The 22,672-nt window shown below is 44.8% G+C and overlaps 1 protein-coding gene across 4 annotated transcripts in view; it reads left to right on the forward strand.

Moving 5' to 3' along the window:
• LOC110511297 (cell adhesion molecule 2) overlaps positions 1–22,672 on the forward strand; it is a 473,792-nt gene that overhangs the window by 337,579 nt on the left and 113,541 nt on the right. For all 4 annotated transcript variants that reach the window (XM_090188763.1, XM_090188764.1, XM_090188762.1 and 1 more), the window contains one exon: positions 20,526–20,663. In XM_090188763.1, coding sequence (XP_090044889.1) covers positions 20,526–20,663 — 138 coding nt within the window. The remainder of the gene's footprint in view (positions 1–20,525; positions 20,664–22,672) is intronic.

A 22,672-nucleotide genomic window follows, 5' to 3' on the forward strand; every position in this document is an offset into this window, starting at 1 on the left:
TCCTAGCTTCAAGGGGAAGCTCGTTCTACCACTGCGGTGCCAGGACAGAGAAGAGCTTGGACTGGGCTGAGCCGGAACTGTCCTAAAGGTAGGGAGGTAGGGGTTCCTCTTGCTGTATCATAGGTAAGCACCATGGTCTTGTAGTGGATGTGAGGTTCGACTGGAAACTAGTCAAGTGTGTGGAAGAAGGGTGAATTTGGGAGAATTTGGGAAAGTTGAACACTAGGTGGGTTCGACTGGAAACTAGTGAAGTGTGTGGAAGAAGGGAGAATTTGGGAAGGTTGAACACACGGTGGGCTGCAGCATTCTGGATAAGTTGCGGGGGTGTGATGGCACAAGTGGGGAACCCAGCCAACAGCGAGTTGCAGTAGTCCAGACGGGAGATGACGAGTGGATTAAGAGCTGTGCCGCTTCCTGTGTGTACTCTACAGATGTTGTAGAGCATGAACCTGCAGGAGCAAGTCACTGGTTTGATGTTAGCAGAGAACGACAGCTGTCCATGGTCAATGTAACGGTTTTGACTTGAGGTTATTGTTTGTAGGGGTGCCAGGTAGGTTGTGCCTACCAGAGAAAATATTGATTTCTCCTTTTGGTTTGGGAGGGAATGAGTCTCGTCTGGTCCGTCAAGTCTACACCAATACAAAGTCTACACCAATGTAAAAGTCACTATGGAAATACACTTCATAACCCCTTAAAACATTGGAAAGAACTTCAACTTTAGTGTGGGTTGAATTAGCAACATAAATGATGAACCCACATAATAATATAACAAACAATGAGCTCTGGTTCCTCCAGAAAAGTCCTGTACCTCGTCCCTAAAGGAGTACAAGGAACTCAAGTGACCTTAGTCAAGCAATGTTTGTCCGTTCATACAAATGTAGCGTAAACCCAGTCTCAATCGTACAATCAATCACACAAACAAAATATCAACTATTTTACCACCACAAACATAAAGAGTATCACATCTTCTTCAACTACATAAATCATCACATTATACATCACACCAAAACAAATGAAATACCGTATACAAAAAGGTTGTAGTCAGTCGGTCAGTCAATCCAATCCGCCAACAGATCTCCAGCGGAGACCAACTGAGATGTGTAGTCCAAAGGAAGCGATGAGTGGATCCGATCCTGGTTAAACTTGAGACAAGGCTACAAAGCAGCACTTTTAAATACAACAAAACAAACGGAGTAAAGACCCTTCAGAACTGAGGGTTGAACACTTCCTCATTCACATCTCCATCACAACCCCACTTTTGCACAGCTGATGCTGGTTATTAAATTGTAAATTGAAGGGGAAGCACCCTATTGGAAGGAGAATCACTGAGACGGTTCAGACAAATTCAGGGTCGTCATATCACGCCAAGGATCTTTGTACTCTGGGAGGGCGACACTGTGGAGTTGTCAACCGTGATGGAGAGGTCTTTGAGCGGGCAGGCCTTCCCCGGGAGGAAGAGCACTTCCGTCTTGTCAAGCCAAGCTGAGATATCTGTCAGGCACGCAGAGATGTGTGTCGCCACCTGGGTGTCAGAAGGGGGAAAGGAGAAAAGTAGTGGAGTGTCATCCTCATAGCAGTGATAGGAGAGACCATGAGAGGATATGACGTAGCTGAGTGACTTGGTGTATAGAAGTAGAAGAGAGGGACTAGAACCGAGCCCTGGGGGACACCAGTAGTGAGAGTATGTGGTGCAGACACAGATCCTCTCCACATCACCGGGTAGGAGCAGCCTGCCAGGTAGGATGCAGTACAAGAGTGGTGATAGAGCCTGCGACACCCAGCCCTGAGAGGGTGGAGAGGAGGATCTGATAGAGCCTGAGACACCCAGCCCTGAGATGGTGGAGAGGAGGATCTGAGAGTCGGAGACGCCCAGCCCTGAGAGGGTGGAGAGGAGGATCTGATAGAGCCTGAGACGCTCAGCCCTGAGAGGGTGGAGAGGAGGATCTGATAGGGCCTGAGACGCCCAGCCCTGAGAGGGTGGAGAGGAGGATCTGATAGAGCCTGAGACGTCCAGCCCTGAGAGGGTGGAGAGGAGGATCTGATAGAGCCTGAGACGCCCAGCCCTGATTGGGTGGAGAGGAGGATCTGATAGAGTCTGAGTCTCCCAGCCCTGAGAGGGGAGAGGAGGATCTGATGGTTCACTGTATCGGAGGCAGCAGATAGATCTAGGAGGATGAGAACAGAGGAGACAGTCAGCTTTGGCAGTGTGGAGAGCCTCTGTGACACAGAGAAGAGCAGAGCAGTCTTAGTTGAATGACCCGTCTTGAAGCCTTACTGGTTAGGGTCAAGAAGATTGTTCTGAGAAAGATAATGAGAGCGTTGGTCAGAGACAGCACTCTCAAGTGTTTTGGAACGAAAAGAAAGAAGGGATACAGGTCTATAGTTTTTGACGTCAGATGAGTCAAATGCTGGTTTCTTGAAGAGGGGAGCATTTTGAAGTGAAAGGGGACACCAGTGGTCAGGGATGAGTTGATGAGGGAAGTGAGAAATGGGAGAAGGTCTCCAGAGTTGGTCTGGAGAAGGGAGGAGGGGGTGGGGTCGAGTGAGCAGGTTGTCGGGCGGCCAGATCTCACCAGTCACAGGATATCATCTGGAGAGAGAGGGGAGAAAGATGTAAAGGTGTAGGGTAGTTCTGGAGAGAGAGGGGGGAAAGAGGTATTCAATAGGCTGAGCGAATGAGACCAGGAGACTCAATAGGCTGAGTGAATGAGACCAGGAGACTCAATAGGCTGAGTGAATGAGACCAGGAGACTCAATAGGCTGAGTGAATGAGACCAGTGGACTCAATAGGCTAAGTGAATGAGACCAGTGGACTCAATAGGCTGAGTGAATGTGACCAGGGGACTCAATAGGCTGAGTGAATGAGACCAGGAGACTCAATAGGCTGAGTGAATGAGACCAGGGGACTCAATAGGCTGAGTGAATGAGACCAGGGGACTCAATAGGCTGAGTGAATGAGTGGGACCAGTGGACTCAATAGGCTGAGTGAATGAGTGGGACCAGTGGACTCAATAGGCTGAGTGAATGAGACCAGTGGACTCAATAGGCTGAGTGAATGAGACCAGGGGACTCAATAGGCTGAGTGAATGAGACCAGGGGACTCAATAGGCTGAGTGAATGAGAGCAGTGGACTCAATAGGCTGAGTGAATGAGACTAGTGGACTCAATAGGCTGAGTGAATGAGTGGGACCAGTGGACTCAATAGGCTGAGTGAATGAGACCAGTGGACTCAATAGGCTGAGTGAATGAGACCAGGGGACTCAATAGGCTGAAATGAATGAGACCAGGGGACTCAATAGGCTGAGTGAATGAGACCAGGGGACTCAATAGGCTGAGTGAATGAGACCAGTGGACTCAATAGGCTGAGTGAATGAGACCAGTGGACTCAATAGGCTGAGTGAATGAGTGGGACCAGTGGACTCAATAGGCGGAGTGAATGAGACCAGTGGACTCAATAGGCTGAGTGAATGAGACCAGGGGACTCAATAGGCTGAGTGAATGAGACCAGTGGACTCAATAGGCTGAGTGAATGAGACCAGGGGACTCAATAGGCTGAGTGAATGAGACCAGTGGACTCAATAGGCTGAGTGAATGAGACCAGGGGACTCAATAGGCTGAGTGAATGAGACCAGTGGACTCAATAGGCTGAGTGAATGAGACCAGGGGACTCAATAGGCTGAGTGAATGAGACCAGTGGACTCAATAGGCTGAGTGAATGAGACCAGGGGACTCAATAGGCTGAGTGAATGAGACCAGTGGACTCAATAGGCTGAGTGAATGAGACCAGTGGACTCAATAGGCTGAGTGAATGAGACCAGGGGACTCAATAGGCTGAGTGAATGAGACCAGTGGACTCAATAGGCTGAGTGAATGAGACCAGTGGACTCAATAGGCTGAGTGAATGAGTAGCGGATGTCGCCAACCTTTTATTCCTAGTGGTTAACAAAGTGTGTGCAGAGAGGACCAAGCTAATGTATCTTATGATGAATGAACTAACTGTAAGTTTAGTTTAGTTTAGTTTATTTATTTTATTTTTACAGGGACAGTGCACATTAATCAATGTTTCAGTAAAAGTGACGGTTTTAGCCAGCCGGCTAATTTTCAACCGCAGTCCCTGGGCAGGTTATTAAAAACAATTACAATATAGACAATAGCAGCATAGAACAAGCAAGACATAGCAACATAGGACAAGCAAGACATAGCATACAGACAGAGCAACATAGGACAAGCAAGACATAGCATACAGACAGAGCAGCATAGGACAAGCAAGACATAGCATACAGACAGAGCAACATAGAACAAGCAAGACGTAGCATACAGACAGAGCAACATAGAACAAGCAAGACGTAGCATACAGACAGAGCAACATAGGACAAGCAAGACGTAGCATACAGACAGAGCAACATAGGACATGCAAGACGTAGCATACAGACAGAGCAACATAGAACAAGCAAGACGTAGCATACAGACAGAGCAACATAGAACAAAAAGCAACAAGACAAAATTCATAAAAGCAACAAAGTGTTTCCACACCTCACAAGCTACAGATAACAGACAACATGGAAAGCAGCAACACACAGCTAGGGACCATGTTCACAAATCTGATTGACCTTTAGCCATGTCTTCATGCATTTTGTGAAAGTGTGATATGTGGTGCAGTTATGTGTGTCTGATGGCAGTGTATTCCAGACATGGGAAGCTCTCACAGAGAAAACGGATTTACTAAAGGTGTTTTTCCTTAAGGGAACTATACAGTCACCTCTCATGGCAGACCTTGTGGATTTGCTGCCATATGTTTGGGTTTTCTGTTTAACAAAAATACTGAGTGGAGGGGGAGCCAGGCCATTTAGGATCTTGAAAACAAGACATGCGTCTGTGTATTGCACAAGATTTTCCCAACTCAGGAGCTCATGCTTTCTGAGGATGTAACAGTGATGATGGCTATCGGGCTTCCTATCAAGCACTTTGAGAGCCTGTTTGTAGACAGACTGAATGGGTTTTAATGTTGAACAACAAGCTTAGGCCTAACTAGTCAAGCAGTATGTTAAGTCGGGGAGTATCATAGATTTGAAGTACAATTTTGCTACCTCTGTAGTCAAACAATTTCATATAAATCAGAAATTAGCTAGGTTGAATTTGGTTATTTGAATTACCTTTTTCACCTGCTTTGTCGCTCTGGATAAGATAAATGACTCGCTATTGTAGTCGCTCTGGATTAGAGTCTGCTATCAGGAGTTTTCTAGAATGAAACACACCGTTGACAGAAACCATGACTGGCTACATCACTGCTTGGTAAGGCAACTGCTTGGTATGGCAACTGCTTGGCGTTCAATCACAATGTGCTACAGAGGGTGGTGAGGACAGCCCAGTACATCACTGGGGTCGAGCTCCCTGCCATCCAGAACCTATATATCAGAGGGTGGTGAGGACAGCCCAGTATATCACTGGGGTCGAGCTCCCTGCCATCCAGAACCTCTATATCAGAGGGTGGTGAGGACAGCCCAGTACATCACTGGGGTCGAGCTCCCTGCCATCCAGAACCTCTATATCAGAGGGCAGTGTGCACAGCCCAGTACATCACTGGGGTCGAGCTCCCTGCCATCCAGAACCTCTATATCAGAGGGTGGTGAGGACAGCCCAGTACATCACTGGGGTCGAGCTCCCTGCCATCCAGAACCTATATATCAGAGGGCAGTGTGCACAGCCCAGTACATCACTGGGGTCGAGCTCCCTGCCATCCAGAACCTCTATATCAGAGGGCAGTGTGCACAGCCCAGTACATCACTGGGGTCGAGCTCCCTGCCATCCAGAACCTCTATATCAGAGGGCAGTGTGCACAGCCCAGTACATCACTGGGGTCGAGCTCCCTGCCATCCAGAACCTCTATATCAGAGGGCAGTGTGCACAGCCCAGTACATCACTGGGGTCGAGCTCCCTGCCATCCAGAACCTCTATATCAGAGGGTGGTGAGGACAGCCCAGTACATCACTGGGGTCGAGCTCCCTGCCATCCAGAACCTATATATCAGAGGGTGGTGAGGACAGCCCAGTACATCACTGGGGTCGAGCTCCCTGCCATCCAGAACCTCTATATCAGAGGGTGGTGAGGACAGCCCAGTACATCACTGGGGTCGAGCTCCCTGCCATCCAGAACCTATATATCAGAGGGTGGTGAGGACAGCCCAGTACATCACTGGGGTCGAGCTCCTCTATACTAGGCCTTTCCTCTGTGTCAGAGGAAAGGCCCTTAAAATAGTCGAAGACTCCAGCCACCCTAGTCATAGAGTGTTCTCTCTGCTACCGCACGGCAAGTGGTACTGAAGCACCAAGTCTGGAACCAACAGGACCATGAACAGACTGCTAAATAATTAGTTCAAGAAGCAGTGAAGCTTTTTGCACTCACTTTTTTGACTCATCCGCAACTGTTTATCATCCATCACTTGTATTCATAGTTATATGTGGATATCAATTACCTCGTACCCCTGCACATAGACTCAGTACTGGTACCTCGTGTTTATAGCTGAGTTACCATGGACTCAGTACTGGTACCTCGTGTTTATAGCCGAGTTATCATGGAGTCAGTACTGGTACCTCATGTTTATAGCCAAGTTATCATGGACTCGGTATTGGCACCTCATGTTTATAGCCAAGCTATCATGGACTCAGTACTGGTACCTCGTGTTTATTGCCAAGTTATCATGGAGTCTGTGCTCGGACCTCATGTTTATAGCCAATATATCGTTACTCATTGTATGTTATTACTTTATTATTACGTGTTTTACCTTTCTATTACTTCTCTGTGTTCTTTCTCTCTGCATTGTTGGGAAGGGCCTGTAAGTATTTCACTGTTAGTCTACACCTGTTCTTTCTCTCTGCATTGTTGGGAAGGGCCTGTAAGTATTTCACTGTTAGTCTACACCTGTTCTTTCTCTCTGCATTTTTGGGAAGGGCCTGTAAGTATTTCACTTTTAGTCTACACCTGTTCTTTCTCTCTGCATTGTTGGGAAGGGCCTGTAAGTATTTCACTGTTAGTCTACACCTGTTCTTTCTCTCTGCATTGTTGGGAAGGGCCTGTAAGTATTTCACTGTTAGTCTACACCTGTTCTTTCTCTCTGCATTGTTGGGAAGGGCCTGTAAGTATTTCACTGTTAGTCTACACCTGTTCTTTCTCTCTGCATTGTTGGGAAGGGCCTGTAAGTATTTCACTGTTAGTCTACACCTGTTCTTTCTCTCTGCATTGTTGGGAAGGGCCTGTAAGTATTTCACTGTTAGTCTACACCTGTTCTTTCTCTCTGCATTGTTGGGAAGGGCCTGTAAGTATTTCACTGTTAGTCTACACCTGTTCTTTCTCTCTGCATTGTTGGGAAGGGCCTGTAAGTATTTCACTTTTAGTCTACACCTGTTCTTTCTCTCTGCATTGTTGGGAAGGGCCTGTAAGTATTTCACTGTTAGTCTACGCCTGTTCTTTCTCTCTGCATTGTTGGGAAGGGCCTGTAAGTATTTCACTGTTAGTCTACACCTGTTCTTTCTCTCTGCATTGTTGGGAAGGGCCTGTAAGTATTTCACTGTTAGTCTACGCCTGTTCTTTCTCTCTGCATTGTTGGGAAGAGCCTGTAAGTATTTCACTGTTAGTCTACACCTGTTCTTTCTCTCTGCATTGTTGGGAAGGGCCTGTAAGTATTTCACTGTTAGTCTACGCCTGTTCTTTCTCTCTGCATTGTTGGGAAGGGCCTGTAAGTATTTCACTGTTAGTCTACACCTGTTCTTTCTCTCTGCATTGTTGGGAAGGGCCTGTAAGTATTTCACTGTTAGTCTACGCCTGTTCTTTCTCTCTGCATTGTTGGGAAGGGCCTGTAAGTATTTCACTGTTAGTCTACACCTGTTCTTTCTCTCTGCATTGTTGGGAAGGGCCTGTAAGTATTTCACTGTTAGTCTACGCTTGTTATTGACAAAAACAATTAGATTTTATTTGTAATAATCAGTACCCCACACAAATATGGTTTCATTTCCTGATGCTGAGATCGTTTTGGAGCCAATCAGTTTGTTTAATTTCCTGATGTTGAGATCGTTTTTTAGCCAATCAGTTTGTTAAATTTCCTTATGCTGAGATCGTTTTGGAGCCAATTACTTTATGATAATGTTAATGGAAGGCTGAAACTCGTTTAGGCCATTAGCAGACTGTGTGTGTCAACAACAATGTTAACAGCATAAAAGACTGCTCTATGAGGGGGACACACACACTCAAAGAGGATACATTATTAGGTTACAATACTTAGCCATATTTAATGGACCAAACAGAGAGAGATTTAATTAATGCATAAACAGTCTGAATTCAAGCCAGATCACTCAAGATTGACTTTTAAATTGGACGTCTTATCATGTACTGAGGACGTCAGGGAAAGCCTTCAAAACCGGCCACTAAGGGCAACATTGAGTGCTATTACCATCAAGTAGGCTTGAGTTTTGCTTGGGCGATGTGGAGTGGGGTGGGTGTAATTGCACAGACTCAGAAAGGATATGGACAGACTTACGTTACAGTACTGAACCAGTGGTTGAAAAGTACTACATTTGTCATAAAAAGTCACCCGGTAAAATGCTACTTGGTTTTAAAATGTACTTATGTATCAAAAGTAAAAGTATAAACTATTTAAAAAATTATGTATATTAAGCAGTATATAGCAAACCAGACTGCACAATTATAATGTTTTATTTTTATTGCCGGAGAGCTGCAACTCCAACACTCAGACATAATTTACAAATGAAATATTTGTGTTTAGTGAGTCCTCCAGATCAGAGGCAGTAGGGATGACCAGGGATGTTCTCTGTTTAGTGAGTCCTCCAGATCAGAGGCAGTAGAGATGACCAGGGATGTTCTCTGTTTAGTGAGTCCTCCAGATCAGAGGCAGTAGGGATGACCAGGGATGTTCTCTGTTTAGTGAGTCCACCAGATCTGAGGCAGTAGGGATAACCAGGGATGTTCTCTGTTTAGTGAGTCCACCAGATCAGAGGCAGTAGGGATGACCAGGGATGTTCTGTTTAGTGAGTCCACCAGATCAGAGGCAGTAGGGATGACCAGGGATGTTCTCTGTTTAGTGAGTCCTCCAGATCAGAGGCAGTAGGGATGACCAGGGATGTTCTCTGTTTAGTGAGTCCTCCAGATCAGAGGCAGTAGGGATGACCAGGGATGTTCTCTGTTTAGTGAGTCCACCAGATCAGAGACAGTAGGGATGACCAGGGATGTTCTCTGTTTAGTGAGTCCACCAGATCAGAGGCAGTAGGGATGACCAGGGATGTTCTGTTTAGTGAGTCCACCAGATCAGAGGCAAATCAAATCAAATCAAATTTTATTTGTCACATACACATGGTTAGCAGATGTTAATGCGAGTGTAGCGAAATGCTTGTGCTTCTAGTTCCGACAATGCAGTAATAACAAGTAATCTAACTAACAATTCCAAAACTACTGTCTTGTACACAGTGTAAGGGGATAAAGAATATGTACATAAGGATATATGAATGAGTGATGGTACAGAGCAGCATAGGCAAGATACAGTAGATGGTATCGGGTACAGTATGTACAAATGAGATGAGTATGTAAACAAAGTGGCATAGTATAGTATAAAGTGGCTAGTGATACATGTATTACATAAGGATACCGTCGATGATATAGAGTACAGTATATACGTATGCATATGAGATGAATAATGTAGGGTAAGTAACATTTATATAAGGTAGCATTGTTTAAAGTGGCTAGTGATATATTTACATAATTTCCCATCAATTCCCATTATTAAAGTGGCTGGAGTTGAGTCAGTGTCAGTGTGTTGGCAGCAGCCACTCAGTGTTAGTGGTGGCTGTTTAACAGTCTGATGGCCTTGAGATAGAAGCTGTTTTTCAGTCTCTCGGTCCCAGCTTTGATGCACCTGTACTGACCTCGCCTTCTGGATGATAGCGGGGTGAACAGGCAGTGGCTCGGGTGGTTGATGTCCTTGATGATCTTTATGGCCTTCCTGTGACATCGGGTGGTGTAGGTGTCCTGGAGGGCAGGTAGTTTGCCCCCGGTGATGCGTTGTGCAGACCTCACTACCCTCTGGAGAGCCTTACGGTTGAGGGCGGTGCAGTTGCCATACCAGGCGGTGATACAGCCCGCCAGGATGCTCTCGATTGTGCATCTGTAGAAGTTTGTGAGTGCTTTTGGTGACAAGCCGAATTTCTTCAGCCTCCTGAGGTTGAAGAGGCGCTGCTGCGCCTTCTTCACGATGCTGTCTGTGTGAGTGGACCAATTCAGTTTGTCTGTGATGTGTATGCCGAGGAACTTAAAACTTGCTACCCTCTCCACTACTGTTCCATCGATGTGGATAGGGGGGTGTTCCCTCTGCTGTTTCCTGAAGTCCACAATCATCTCCTTAGTTTTGTTGACGTTGAGTGTGAGGTTGTTTTCCTGACACCACACTCCGAGGGCCCTCACCTCCTCCCTGTAGGCCGTCTCATCGTTGTTGGTAATCAAGCCTACCACTGTTGTGTCGTCCGCAAACTTGATGATTGAGTTGGAGGCGTGCGTGGCCACGCAGTCGTGGGTGAACAGGGAGTACAGGAGAGGGCTCAGAACGCAACCTTGTGGGGCCCCAGTGTTGAGGATCAGCGGGGAGGAGATGTTGTTGCCTACCCTCACCACCTGGGGGCGGCCCGTCAGGAAGTCCAGTACCCAGTTGCACAGGGCGGGGTCGAGACCCAGGGTCTCGAGCTTGATGACGAGCTTGGAGGGTACTATGGTGTTGAATGCCGAGCTGTAGTCGATGAACAGCATTCTCACATAGGTATTCCTCTTGTCCAGATGGGTTAGGGCAGTGTGCAGTGTGGTTGAGATTGCATCGTCTGTGGACCTATTTGGGCGGTAAGCAAATTGGAGTGGGTCTAGGGTGTCAGGTAGGGTGGAGGTGATATGGTCCTTGACTAGTCTCTCAAAGCACTTCATGATGACGGATGTGAGTGCTACGGGGCGGTAGTCATTTAGCTCAGTTACCTTAGCTTTCTTGGGAACAGGAACAATGGTGGCCCTCTTGAAGCATGTGGGAACAGCAGACTGGTATAGGGATTGATTGAATATGTCCGTAAACACACCGGCCAGCTGGTCTGCGCATGCTCTGAGGGCGCGGCTGGGGATGCCATCTGGGCCTGCAGCCTTGCGAGGGTTAACACGTTTAAATGTCTTACTCACCTCGGCTGCAGTGAAGGAGAGACCGCATGTTTTCGTTGCAGGCCGTGTCAGTGGCACTGTATTGTCCTCAAAGCGGGCAAAAAAGTTATAGGCAGTAGGGATAACCAGGGGATGTTCTCTTGATAAGTGTGTGAATTAGACAATTTTCCTGTCAACATGTAATGAGTACTTTTGGGTGTCAGAGAAAATGTATTGAGTAAAAAGTACATTATTTTCTTTAGGAAATGACTGAAGTAAAAGTAAAAATTAGCAAAAATATAAATAGTAAAGTAAAGTACAGATAACCCAAAAAACTACTGAAGTAGTATTTTTACTTATTAAGTACTTTACACCACTGTACTGAACCACATTGTATGTAACAAACAGAGAGAGACAGTGAGTGATTGAATTACTGCACAAGCAGTCAGATTACATCTCGGGCTGGGCGGGGCGGGGGGCGAGGTCTGTGGATCTTTCTGCTGTTGTCTGGAGACCCCCGTGGAAATGTAATTCAGTATCATTCAGAACATCGTTCAGAGCCCCATCTGTCCTGAACACATAAGCAGACACCTCACAATTTCCTCAACTGGCAGCTTCATTAAATAGTACCCGCAAAACACCAGTCTCAACATCAACAGTGAAGAGATGACTCTGGGATGCTGGCCTTCTAGGCAGAGTTCCTCTGTCCAGTGTCTGTGTTCTTTTGCCCATCTTAATATTTTATTTTGATTGGCCAGTCTGAGATATGGCTTTTTCTTTGCAACTCTGCCTAGAAGGCCAGCATCCCGGAGTCGCCTCTTCACTGTTGACGTTGAGACTGGTGTTTTGCGGGTACAATTTAATGAAGCTGCCAGTTGACGACTTGTGAGGCGTCTGTTTCTAAAACTAGACACTCTAATGTACTTGTCCTCTTGCTCAGTTGTGCACCGGGGCCTCACACTCGTCTTTCTCTTCTGGTTAGAGACAGTTTGCGTTCTGTGTAGGGAATAGTACACAGCGTTGTACGAGATCTTCAGTTTATTGGCAATTTCTCACATGGCCTTCCTTTCTCAGAACAAGAATAGACTGACTAATTTCAGAGGAAAGGTAATTGTTTCTGACCATTTTGAGCCTGTAATTGAACCAACAAATGCTGATGCTCCAGATACTCAACTATTCTAAATAAGGCCAGTTGTATTGCTTCTTTAATCAGAACAACAGCTGTGCTAACATAATTGCAAAAGGGTTTTCTAACGATCAATTAGCCTTTTAAAGTGATAAACCTGGATTAGCTAACACAACGTGCCATTGGAACACAGGAGTGATGGTGGCTGATTATGGGCCTCTGTACACCTATATAGATATTCCATAAATAATCAGCCGTTTCCAGCTACAATAGTCATTTACAACATTAACAATGTCAACACTGTATTTCTGATCAATTTGAAATTATTTTATTGGACAAAAAATGTGCTTTTCTTTCAAAAACAAGTCGGGAGTTTGCATACACCTTAGCCAAATACATTTAAACTCAGTTTTTCACAATTCCTGACATTTAATCCTAGCAAAAATTTCCCTGTTTCAGGTCAGTTAGGATCACCACTTTATTTTAACAATGTGAAATGTCAGAATAATAGTAGAGAGAATGATTTATTTCAGCTTTTATTTCGTTCATCACATTCCCAGTGGGTCAGAAGTTTACATACACTCAATTAGTATTTGGTAGCATTGCCTTTAAATTGTTTAACTTGGGTCAAACATTTCAGTTAGTCTTCCACAAGCTTCCCACAATAAGTTGGGTGAATTTTGGCCCATTCCTCCTGACAGAGCTGGTGTAACTGAGTCAGGTTTGTAGGCCTTGTTCGCACACACTTTTTCAGTTCTGCCAACAAATATTCCATCCGATTGAGGTCAGGGCTTTGTGATGGCCACTCCAATACCTTGATTTTGTTGTCCTTAAGCCATTTTGCCACAACTTTGGAAGTATGCTTGGGGTCATTGTCCATTTGGAAGACCCATTTGCAGCCAAGCTTTAACTTCCTGACTGATGTCTTGAGATGTTGCTTCAATATATCAAAATAATTATCCTTCCTCATGATGCCATCTATTTTTTTTAAGTGCACCAGTCTCTCCTGCAGCAAAGCACCCCCACAACATGATGCTGCCACCCCCGTGCTTCACGGTTGGGATGGTGTTCTTCGGCTTGTAAGCCACCCCCTTTTTCCTCCAAACGTAACGATGGTCATTATGGACAAACAGTTCTATTTTTGTTTCATCAGACCAGAGGCCATACTCAGTCAACCCACACTTCCCCTTACTGCAGTAATACTCAGTCAACCCACACTTCCCCTTACAGCAGTAATACTCAGTCAACCCACACTTCCCCTTACAGCAGTAATACTTATTCAACCCACACGTCCCCTTACTGCAGTAATACTCAGTCAACCCACACTTCCCCTTACAGCAGTAATACTCAGTCAACCCACACTTCCCCTTACAGCAGTAATACTCAGTCAACCCACACTTCTCCTTACAGCAGTAATACTCAGTCAACCCACACTTCCCCTTACTGCAGTAATACTCAGTCAACCCACACGTCCCCTTACAGCAGTAATACTTAGTCAACCCACACTTCCCTTACAGCAGTAATACTCAGTCAACCCACACTTCTCCTTACAGCAGTAATACTCAGTCAACCCACACTTCCCCTTACAGCAGTAATACTCAGTCAACCCACACTTCTCCTTACAGCAGTAATACTCAGTCAACCCACACTTCCCCTTACAGCAGTAATACTCAGTCAACCCACACTTCCCCTTACAGCAGTAATACTCAGTCAACCCACACTTCTCCTTACAGCAGTAATACTCAGTCAACCCACACTTCCCCTTACAGCAGTAATACTCAGTCAACCCACACTTCTCCTTACAGCAGTAATACTCAGTCAACCCACACTTCCCCTTACAGCAGTAATACTCAGTCAACCCACACTTCTCCTTACAGCAGTAATACTCAGTCAACCCACACTTCCCCTTACTGCAGTAATACTCAGTCAACCCACACTTCCCCTTACAGCAGGTCCTCCTCAGTCTAGTCAACTGTTGATTCTATTCAGCTCAAGGTCCACTTCATATATGTTATGTTACCAGACTAAATTGAAAGCTATACAAAAAAACACATCTTTCAGAAAACACATCTTACCTTTCATAAAATACAGTCGGTGAATGTTTCTGGAGCTTATCCGTTGATGCGAAGAACGGTGACGTCAGATCAAATGTACAACATCTCTCTGATTCAGAGGGGTTAAATGCAGAAGATGTTAGGCTACTGACTACGTACCCCCTGATGTCCGGTAGTACCATCAGCTACAGAGAAGCATCACATTTCCCCTGAGCAATGATTTACACACACACCACATGTCTCAACACACACCACATATCTCGACCACAGCAGTCAACTATCTAGCCACAGCAGTCAACAGGCTAGCCACAGCAGTCAACTATCTAGCCACAGCAGTCAACTATCTAGCCACAGCAGTCAACAGGCTAGCCACAGCAGTCAACTATCTAGCCACAGCAGTCAACTATCTAGCCACAGCAGTCAACTAGCTAGCCACAGCAGTCAACTAGCTAGCCACAGCAGTCAACTATCTAGCCACAGCAGTCAACTAGCTAGCCACAGCAGTCAACTAGCTAGCCACAGCAGTCAACTAGCTAGCCACAGCAGTCAACTAGCTAGCCACAGCAGTCAACTATCTAGCACCAGCAGTCAACTATCTAGCCACAACAGTCAACTAGCTAGCTACAGCAGTCAACTATCTAGCCACTGCAGTCAACTAGCTAGCCACAGCAGTCAACTAGCTAGCCACAGCAGTCAGCTAGATAGCCACAGCAGTCAGCTAACTAGCCACAGCAGTCAGCTAACTAGCCACAGCAGTCAACTAGCTAGCCACAGCAGTCAACTAGCTAGCCACAGCAGTCAACTATCTAGCCACATCAGTCAACTATCTAGCCACAGCAGTCAACTAGCTAGCCACAGCAGTCAACTAGCTAGCCACAGCAGTCAACTAGCTAGCCACAGCAGTCAACTAGCTAGCCACATCAGTCAACTAGCTAGTTAGCTGTTTAGCCTTTTAACAGATGCATTCATTTGTTTGTAAACAAATAACCCAGCCAGTTAGCTACAATGTGATCAGAGTAGCCAAGTCAAAGTCTAAAAACCAACCAAATAAATCAGATTTGACCGTTCAGACACAAGTCCCAAGTGTGAAGGTGGTTTGAAATATCTGTATCTAAAGAACACATTCAAATCGGGTATTCAAAAAAAAATGGATTTGAGTCACTTCAAACTGCCAATGTGAGGCTTAAAGTACCCTCTCAAGAGGAACCAGAAACACAAGGCCAGAAACAATCAATACTATCGACCAGCAGACCTGTCAATCAATCAGCTTCAGACTGACCTTGGAACACACACACACACACCGCATGGACGCGCACGCAAACACACACATAAGCACATCGCATGGACACACATTCACAGGACATTCAATTAGTTTACTCGTTGTAAATAAGAACTATGGGCCTCGTTGTAAATAAGAACTATGGGCCTCGTTGTAAATAAGAACTATGGGCCTCGTTGTAAATAAGAACTATGGGCCTCGTTGTAAATAAGAACTATGGGCCTCGTTGTAAATAAGAACTATGGGCCTCGTTGTAAATAAGAACTTGTAGAAAAACAGAGGATGAAGGGAAGCGCTACTAAGGTACACAATAGTATATTTTGGTAGATAGAAGGTGCTCTTTGGTAAAAGGGGTAAATTGGTCATCAAAAAGAAAGGAGAACCATGGCACTCTTCATATACAGTGCCTTGCGAAAGTATTCGGCCCCCTTGAACTTTGCGACCTTTTGCCACATTTCAGGCTTCAAACATAAAGATATAAAACTGTATTTTTTGTGAAGAATCAACAACAAGTGGGACACAATCATGAAGTGGAACGACATTTATTGGATATTTCTAACTTTTTTAACAAATCAAAAACTGAAAAATTGGGCGTGCAAAATTATTCAGCCCCCTTAAGTTAATACTTTGTAGCACCACCTTTTGCTGCGATTACAGCTGTAAGTCGCTTGGGGTATGTCTCTATCAGTTTTGCACATCGAGAGACTGAAATCTTTTCCCATTCCTCCTTGCAAAACAGCTCGAGCTCAGTGAGGTTGGATGGAGAGCATTTGTGAACAGCAGTTTTCAGTTCTTTCCACAGATTCTCGATTGGATTCAGGTCTGGACTTTGACTTGGCCATTCTAACACCTGGATATGTTTATTTTTGAACCATTCCATTGTAGATTTTGCTTTATGTTTTGGATCATCGTCTTGTTGGAAGACAAATCTCCGTCCCAGTCTCAGGTCTTTTGCAGACTCCATCAGGTTTTCTTCCAGAATGGTCCTGTATTTGGCTCCATCCATCTTCCCACCAATTTTAACCATCTTCCCTGTCCCTGCTGAAGAAAAGCAGGCCCAAACCATGATGCTGCCACCACCATGTTTGACAGTGGGGATGGTGTGTTCAGCTGTGTTGCTTTTACGCCAAACATAACGTTTTGCATTGTTGCCAAAAAGTTCAATTTTGGTTTCATCTGACCAGAGCACCTTCTTCCACATGTTTGGTGTGTCTCCCAGGTGGCTTGTGGCAAACTTTAAATGACACTTTTTATGGATATCTTTAAGAAATGGCTTTCTTCTTGCCACTCTTCCATAAAGGCCAGATTTGTGCAATATACGACTGATTGTTGTCCTATGGACAGAGTCTCCCACCTCAGCTGTAGATCTCTGCAGTTCATCCAGAGTGATCATGGGCCTCTTGGCTGCATCTCTGATCAGTCTTCTCCTTGTATGAGCTGAAAGTTTAGAGGGACGGCCAGGTCTTGGTAGATTTGAAGTGGTCTGATACTCCTTCCATTTCAATATTATCGCTTGCACAGTGCTCCTTGGGATGTTTAAAGCTTGGGAAATCTTTTTGTATCCAAATCCGGCTTTAAACTTCTTCACAACAGTATCTCGGACCTGCCTGGTGTGTTCCTTGTTCTTCATGATGCTCTCTGCGCTTTTAACGGACCTCTGAGACTATCACAGTGCAGGTGCATTTATACAGAGACTTGATTACACACAGGTGGATTGTATTTATCATCATTAGTCATTTAGGTCAACATTGGATCATTCAGAGATCCTCACTGAACTTCTGGAGAGAGTTTGCTGCACTGAAAGTAAAGGGGCTGAATAATTTTGCACGCCCAATTTTTCAGTTTTTGATTTGTTAAAAAAGTTTGAAATATCCAATAAATGTTGTTCCACTTCATGATTGTGTCCCACTTGTTGTTGATTCTTCACAAAAAAATACAGTTTTATATCTTTATGTTTGAAGCCTGAAATGTGGCAAAAGGTCGCAGAGTTCAAGGGGGGCGAATACTTTCGCAAGGCACTGTAATTAATTAAAATGCCTTTATTAGTATGTCATGTTCAATAGAAACAAAGCTTTAAAAAATCAGATGCGTTTTGGCTGAATGACCTTCATCAGGTAGTTAAACTTTGATTCCATTGAACATGCCAAACAAATAAAGGCATTTTAATTAATAATTTGAAGAGCACCATGGTTCCCCTTTCTTTTTTTATAAATAATTTGTTCTTTAACTGACATGCCTAGTTTAGACAAAGGTTAAATATTTATTTTTGCTTTAAGTTAATCTAGCATTTTACCAAAGACAAGTAGACTGGCTACATCTGGAAATGTACAGGAGAACAGTAGACTGGCTACACCTGGAAATGTACAGGAGAACAGTAGGCTGGCTACACATGGAAATGTACAGGAGAACAGTAGACTGGCTACACCTGGAAATGTACAGGAGACAAGTAGACTGGCTACACATGGAAATGTACAGGAGACAAGTAGACTGGCTACACTTGGAAATGTACAGGAGACAAGTAGGCTGGCTACACATGGAAATGTACAGGAGACAAGTAGACTGGCTACACTTGGAAATGTACAGGAGAACAGTAGGCTGGCTACACATGGAAATGTACAGGAGAACAGTAGGCTGGCTACACATGGAAATGTACAGGAGAACAGTAGGCTGGCTACACATGGAAATGTACAGGAGAACAGTAGGCTGGCTACACATGGAAATGTACAGGAGAACAGTAGGCTGGCTACACATGGAAATGTACAGGAGAACAGTAGCTCCACATCAGTCAGAGTGCTGTCTGCTGATAGAATAATGGAGAACAGTAGCTTCACATCAGTCAGAGTGCTGTCTGCTGATAGAATGATGGAGAACAGTAGCTCCACATCAGAGTGCTGTCTGCTGATAGAATGATGGAGATCAGTAGCTCCACATCAGTCTGTCTGCTGATAGAATGATGGAGAACAGTAGCTCCACATCAGAGAGCTGTCCGCTGATAGAAAGATGGAGAACAGTAGCTCCACATCAGAGAGCTGTCCGCTGATAGAAAGATGGAGAACAGTAGCTCCACATCAGAGAGCTGCCTGCTGATAGAATGCCTATTGGTGAATTCTCATCAGAATGGAGAAGTGCAACTGAAGCCCTAAATGTGTCTGATGCAGAGCAGAAATTTAAATCAGAAAATCTGCATTCATGAAACGCAGCAAAAATATATATTATGCTTTGTAGTGTGAAAAACTGAAAATTCTGCATTAACACAACCCTTAAGTTTAGCTTTCTAAATAAGTGGCTGAATTAATATGGTGACGGGGCATCACATTGTGTTATCTTTCTGCCCTTTGGATGAGTTATGTGTACAGCTGTTGCTGCTATCTTGATTTCCTTGCATTTTTTCTCCTCTCTGTGCTCAGACTGTCTGTTCCACCACCCTCTTCTCTGAGCAGAGCAGGCAGGCCCATTTCCCTAATGACTCCAGACTCCACACAGACACAGGGTGTTAACATGCTGCTCCAGAGACAGTACTTTTCCTACTTCCGACTCCAGACTCCACACAGACACAGGGTGTTAGCATGCTGCTCCAGAGCCAGAGCTGTTCTTCCTTCAGACTCCAGACTCCACACAGACACAGGGTGTTGACATGCTGCTCCAGAGACAGTACTGTTCTTCCTTCAGACTCCAGACTCCACACAGACACAGGGTGTTGACATGCTGCTCCAGAGACAGTACTGTTCTTCCTTCAGACTCCAGACTCCACACAGACACAGGGTGTTGACATGCTGCTCCAGAGCCAGAGCTGTTCTTCCTTCAGACTCCAGACTCCACACAGACACAGGGTGTTGACATGCTGCTCCAGAGCCAGAGCTGTTCTTCCTTCAGACTCCAGACTCCACACAGACACAGGGTGTTGACATGCTGCTCCAGAGACAGTACTGTTCTTCCTTCAGACATGCATGCGTCAAAACTTTGTTCATTTGCACAACATCTCTCGTTCACATCCGCTTGTAACTGTCCAAACTCACCAAAAATAACATATGGTAGCTCCTACCTATATATGTATAACTTTATGAGCTGGATATATATAATCTAATATTTCACTTAAAATGTTGTTTTTTGGTATTAAATAATAAACAAACTTCTACAGAAGCCTCAGACACACACACCCTTGAGGGATGTTTGGGTTGCATAGTCATAATTACTCAGTCAAAGTTTAGCCGTCGATATATGAGTGTTAATCTTTCTCTTCTACCCTTTACAGCTCTATCCATCCTCTTCCTCTTCCTGTCTGTTCAGAAGACGGATCACAAACACACACACCCTTTACACTGTCCGCCCTCGTCTGTTCAGATGATGGATCACACAGACACACACCCTTCACACTGTCTACCCTGGACTTTTCAGATGATGGTTCCAGGTTAATCTCAGTGTTTTTCCTGTCCGCCTCCCCGACACACTCTGAGCTGAGCTACATCATATTCATGCAGAACTAGGCCAGGTTTATGGTAAAACCTCTGCCATACAGAGGCTCCCGCTCGGCCCAATCAAAACCTTTTTCTGTCGAGTCCCTGCCCGTCTTCTGCAAACATCTTCTGAAAACATCTGAAACCCTACTTGTTCAAAGAGTATCAACCCCCCCCCCCCCCCCCCCCAATCATGAATGTACTGACTATGACTGGTCCACCTAGCTATCTGAAGAGGAATGTACTGACTATGACTGGTCCACCTAGCTATCTGAAGATGAATGTACTGACTATGACTGGTCCACCTAGCTATCTGAAGAGGAATGTACTGACTATGACTGGTCCACCTAGCTATCTGAAGATGAATGCACTAATGCACAGACTTCAACCCTGTGTGTTGTGTCACATTTTAACCTGTGTAATTCCCCCCGGTCCTGTAGGGGTGCCAGAGAAGCCAGAGATAGACGGTTTGACCAAGCCTGCCCTGGAGGGAGATGAGATCACTCTGACCTGTATGACCCACGGCTCCAAGCCTGCTGCCAACCTCCGCTGGTTCAGGAACGAGAAGGAGATCAAAGGTCAGGACACAGACATCTACTACTGTTACTACCCTTCACAGGTCAGTAGGTCAGAGGTTAGAGGTCAGGGGTTAGAGTATGTATGACCCTACGGCTCCAAGCCGCCTGCTGCCGACCTCCGCTGGTTCAGGAACGATACAGAGATCAAAAGTCAGGACACTGTTCTAATATTCCTCTTCCTCCACCTTTTCTTCATCTACTTCCTCCTCCTCCTTGTCTTCCTCCTTCTCATCCTTCTTCTCCTCATCTTCTTCATCCTCTTCCTCCTCATCCTCCTACTTCTATTCAACTCTTGTCTTTGCTGCAGGCTACGTGATTCTGATGGCTCAGACATAGTTGGAGCATCTGTAAGAGAAACTTGAAATCTAGGGTTGATACTGTGATTCCCGCAGGTCCACGTATCTTTTCGCCTTGACTGTGTGTATCTGGTTATGCAATTGTTTCAAAGCTGGTCTGTGAGGTGGATTAATTGGTAGATTCACAAGAATAGCAGAGCAAAATCTTGCATTTGTTAGTCTGTTTGAATTGCTACCTCACATATTTCTGCTTCCCTCAACTTCTCTCCTTCTCCGAGTGGTTAATAACCTCTTAAAGCTAGGGGGCAGAATTTTCACTTTTGGATAAATAGCATGCCCAATTTCAACTTCCTGCTACTCATGCCAATAATATAAGATATGCATATTATTCATATATTTGGATAGAAAACACTCTGAGTTTCTAAAACTGTTTGAATCATGTCTGTGAGTATAACAGAACCTATGTAGCAGGCAAACCCCCTGAGGACTAACTGTTCAGAGGCATGTTTTATATTTTATTTCTGCGTTTTGTGTTGTTGAAATATGCTAAACCCTGCTGGTGTAGATGTTCCAGGCTGTTCCTTTGTTTGAAATATGCTACTCTTTGTTTACTGTTGTGCCTGTCATCAGATAATAGCTTCTTATGCTTTCGCCGAAAAGCCTTTTTAAAATCTGACATGTTGGCTGGATTCACAAAGAGTGTAGCTTTAATTGAGTATCTTACATGTGTGATTTAATTAAAGTTTGAATTTTATAGCATTTTATTTGAATCTCGCGCTCTGCATTTCCCCCAGCAATTGACGCTAGTGTCTCGACTATCCATAAGAGGGTAATGAGAATTTTATCTTTAAAATGGTGTAACATTTTAATTTAATTGTTTTGAATTTGGCGCCCTGCACTTTCACTGGCTGTTGACAGGGTGGGATGCTACCGTCCCACATTTCCCAGAGAGGTTAACCGTTTACAAATTACAACATTTATGGGACATAGTCCCCCCATTTTAGGGACCAAAAGTATTGGGACAAATTAACCTTATACAGTGCCTTGCGAAAGTATTCGGCCCACTTGAACTTTGTGACCTTTTGCCACATTTCAGGCTTCAAACATAAAGATATAAAACTGTATTTTTTTTGTGAAGAGTCAACAACAAGTGGGACACAATCATGAAGTGGAACGACATTTATTGGATATTTCAAACTTTTCTAACAAATCAAAAACTGAAAAATTGGGCGTGCAAAATTATTCAACCTCCAACCGCTCTTAAACACTAGTAAAATCAAATGCATGCTTTTCAACCGATCGCTGCCCGCACCCGCCCGACCGTCTAGCATCACTACTCTGGACGGTTCTGACTTAGAATATGTAGAACGTGCTCCAGCAGGTATATCTCACTGGTCACCATAGCAACACCCACCCGTAGCACGCGCTCCAGCAGATACATTTCACTAGTCATCCCCAAAGCCAGTTCCCCCTTTAGCCGCCTTTCCTTCCAGTTTTCTGCTGCCAATGACTGGAAGGAATTACAAAAATCACTGAAGCTGAAGACTCATATCTCCCTCACTAACTTTATAGCATCAGCTGTCATAGCAGCTCACATATCATTGCACCTGTACATAGCTCACCTGTAAATAGCCCATCCAACTACCTCATCCACATGTTATTTTTTTGCTCTTTCATACCCCAGTATCTTTACTTGCACATTCATCTTCTGCA

Source organism: Oncorhynchus mykiss, chromosome 10 (genome assembly GCF_057628025.1).
Source record: "Oncorhynchus mykiss isolate SJ-2025 chromosome 10, ASM5762802v1, whole genome shotgun sequence".
Lineage (NCBI taxonomy): Eukaryota > Metazoa > Chordata > Actinopteri > Salmoniformes > Salmonidae > Oncorhynchus > Oncorhynchus mykiss.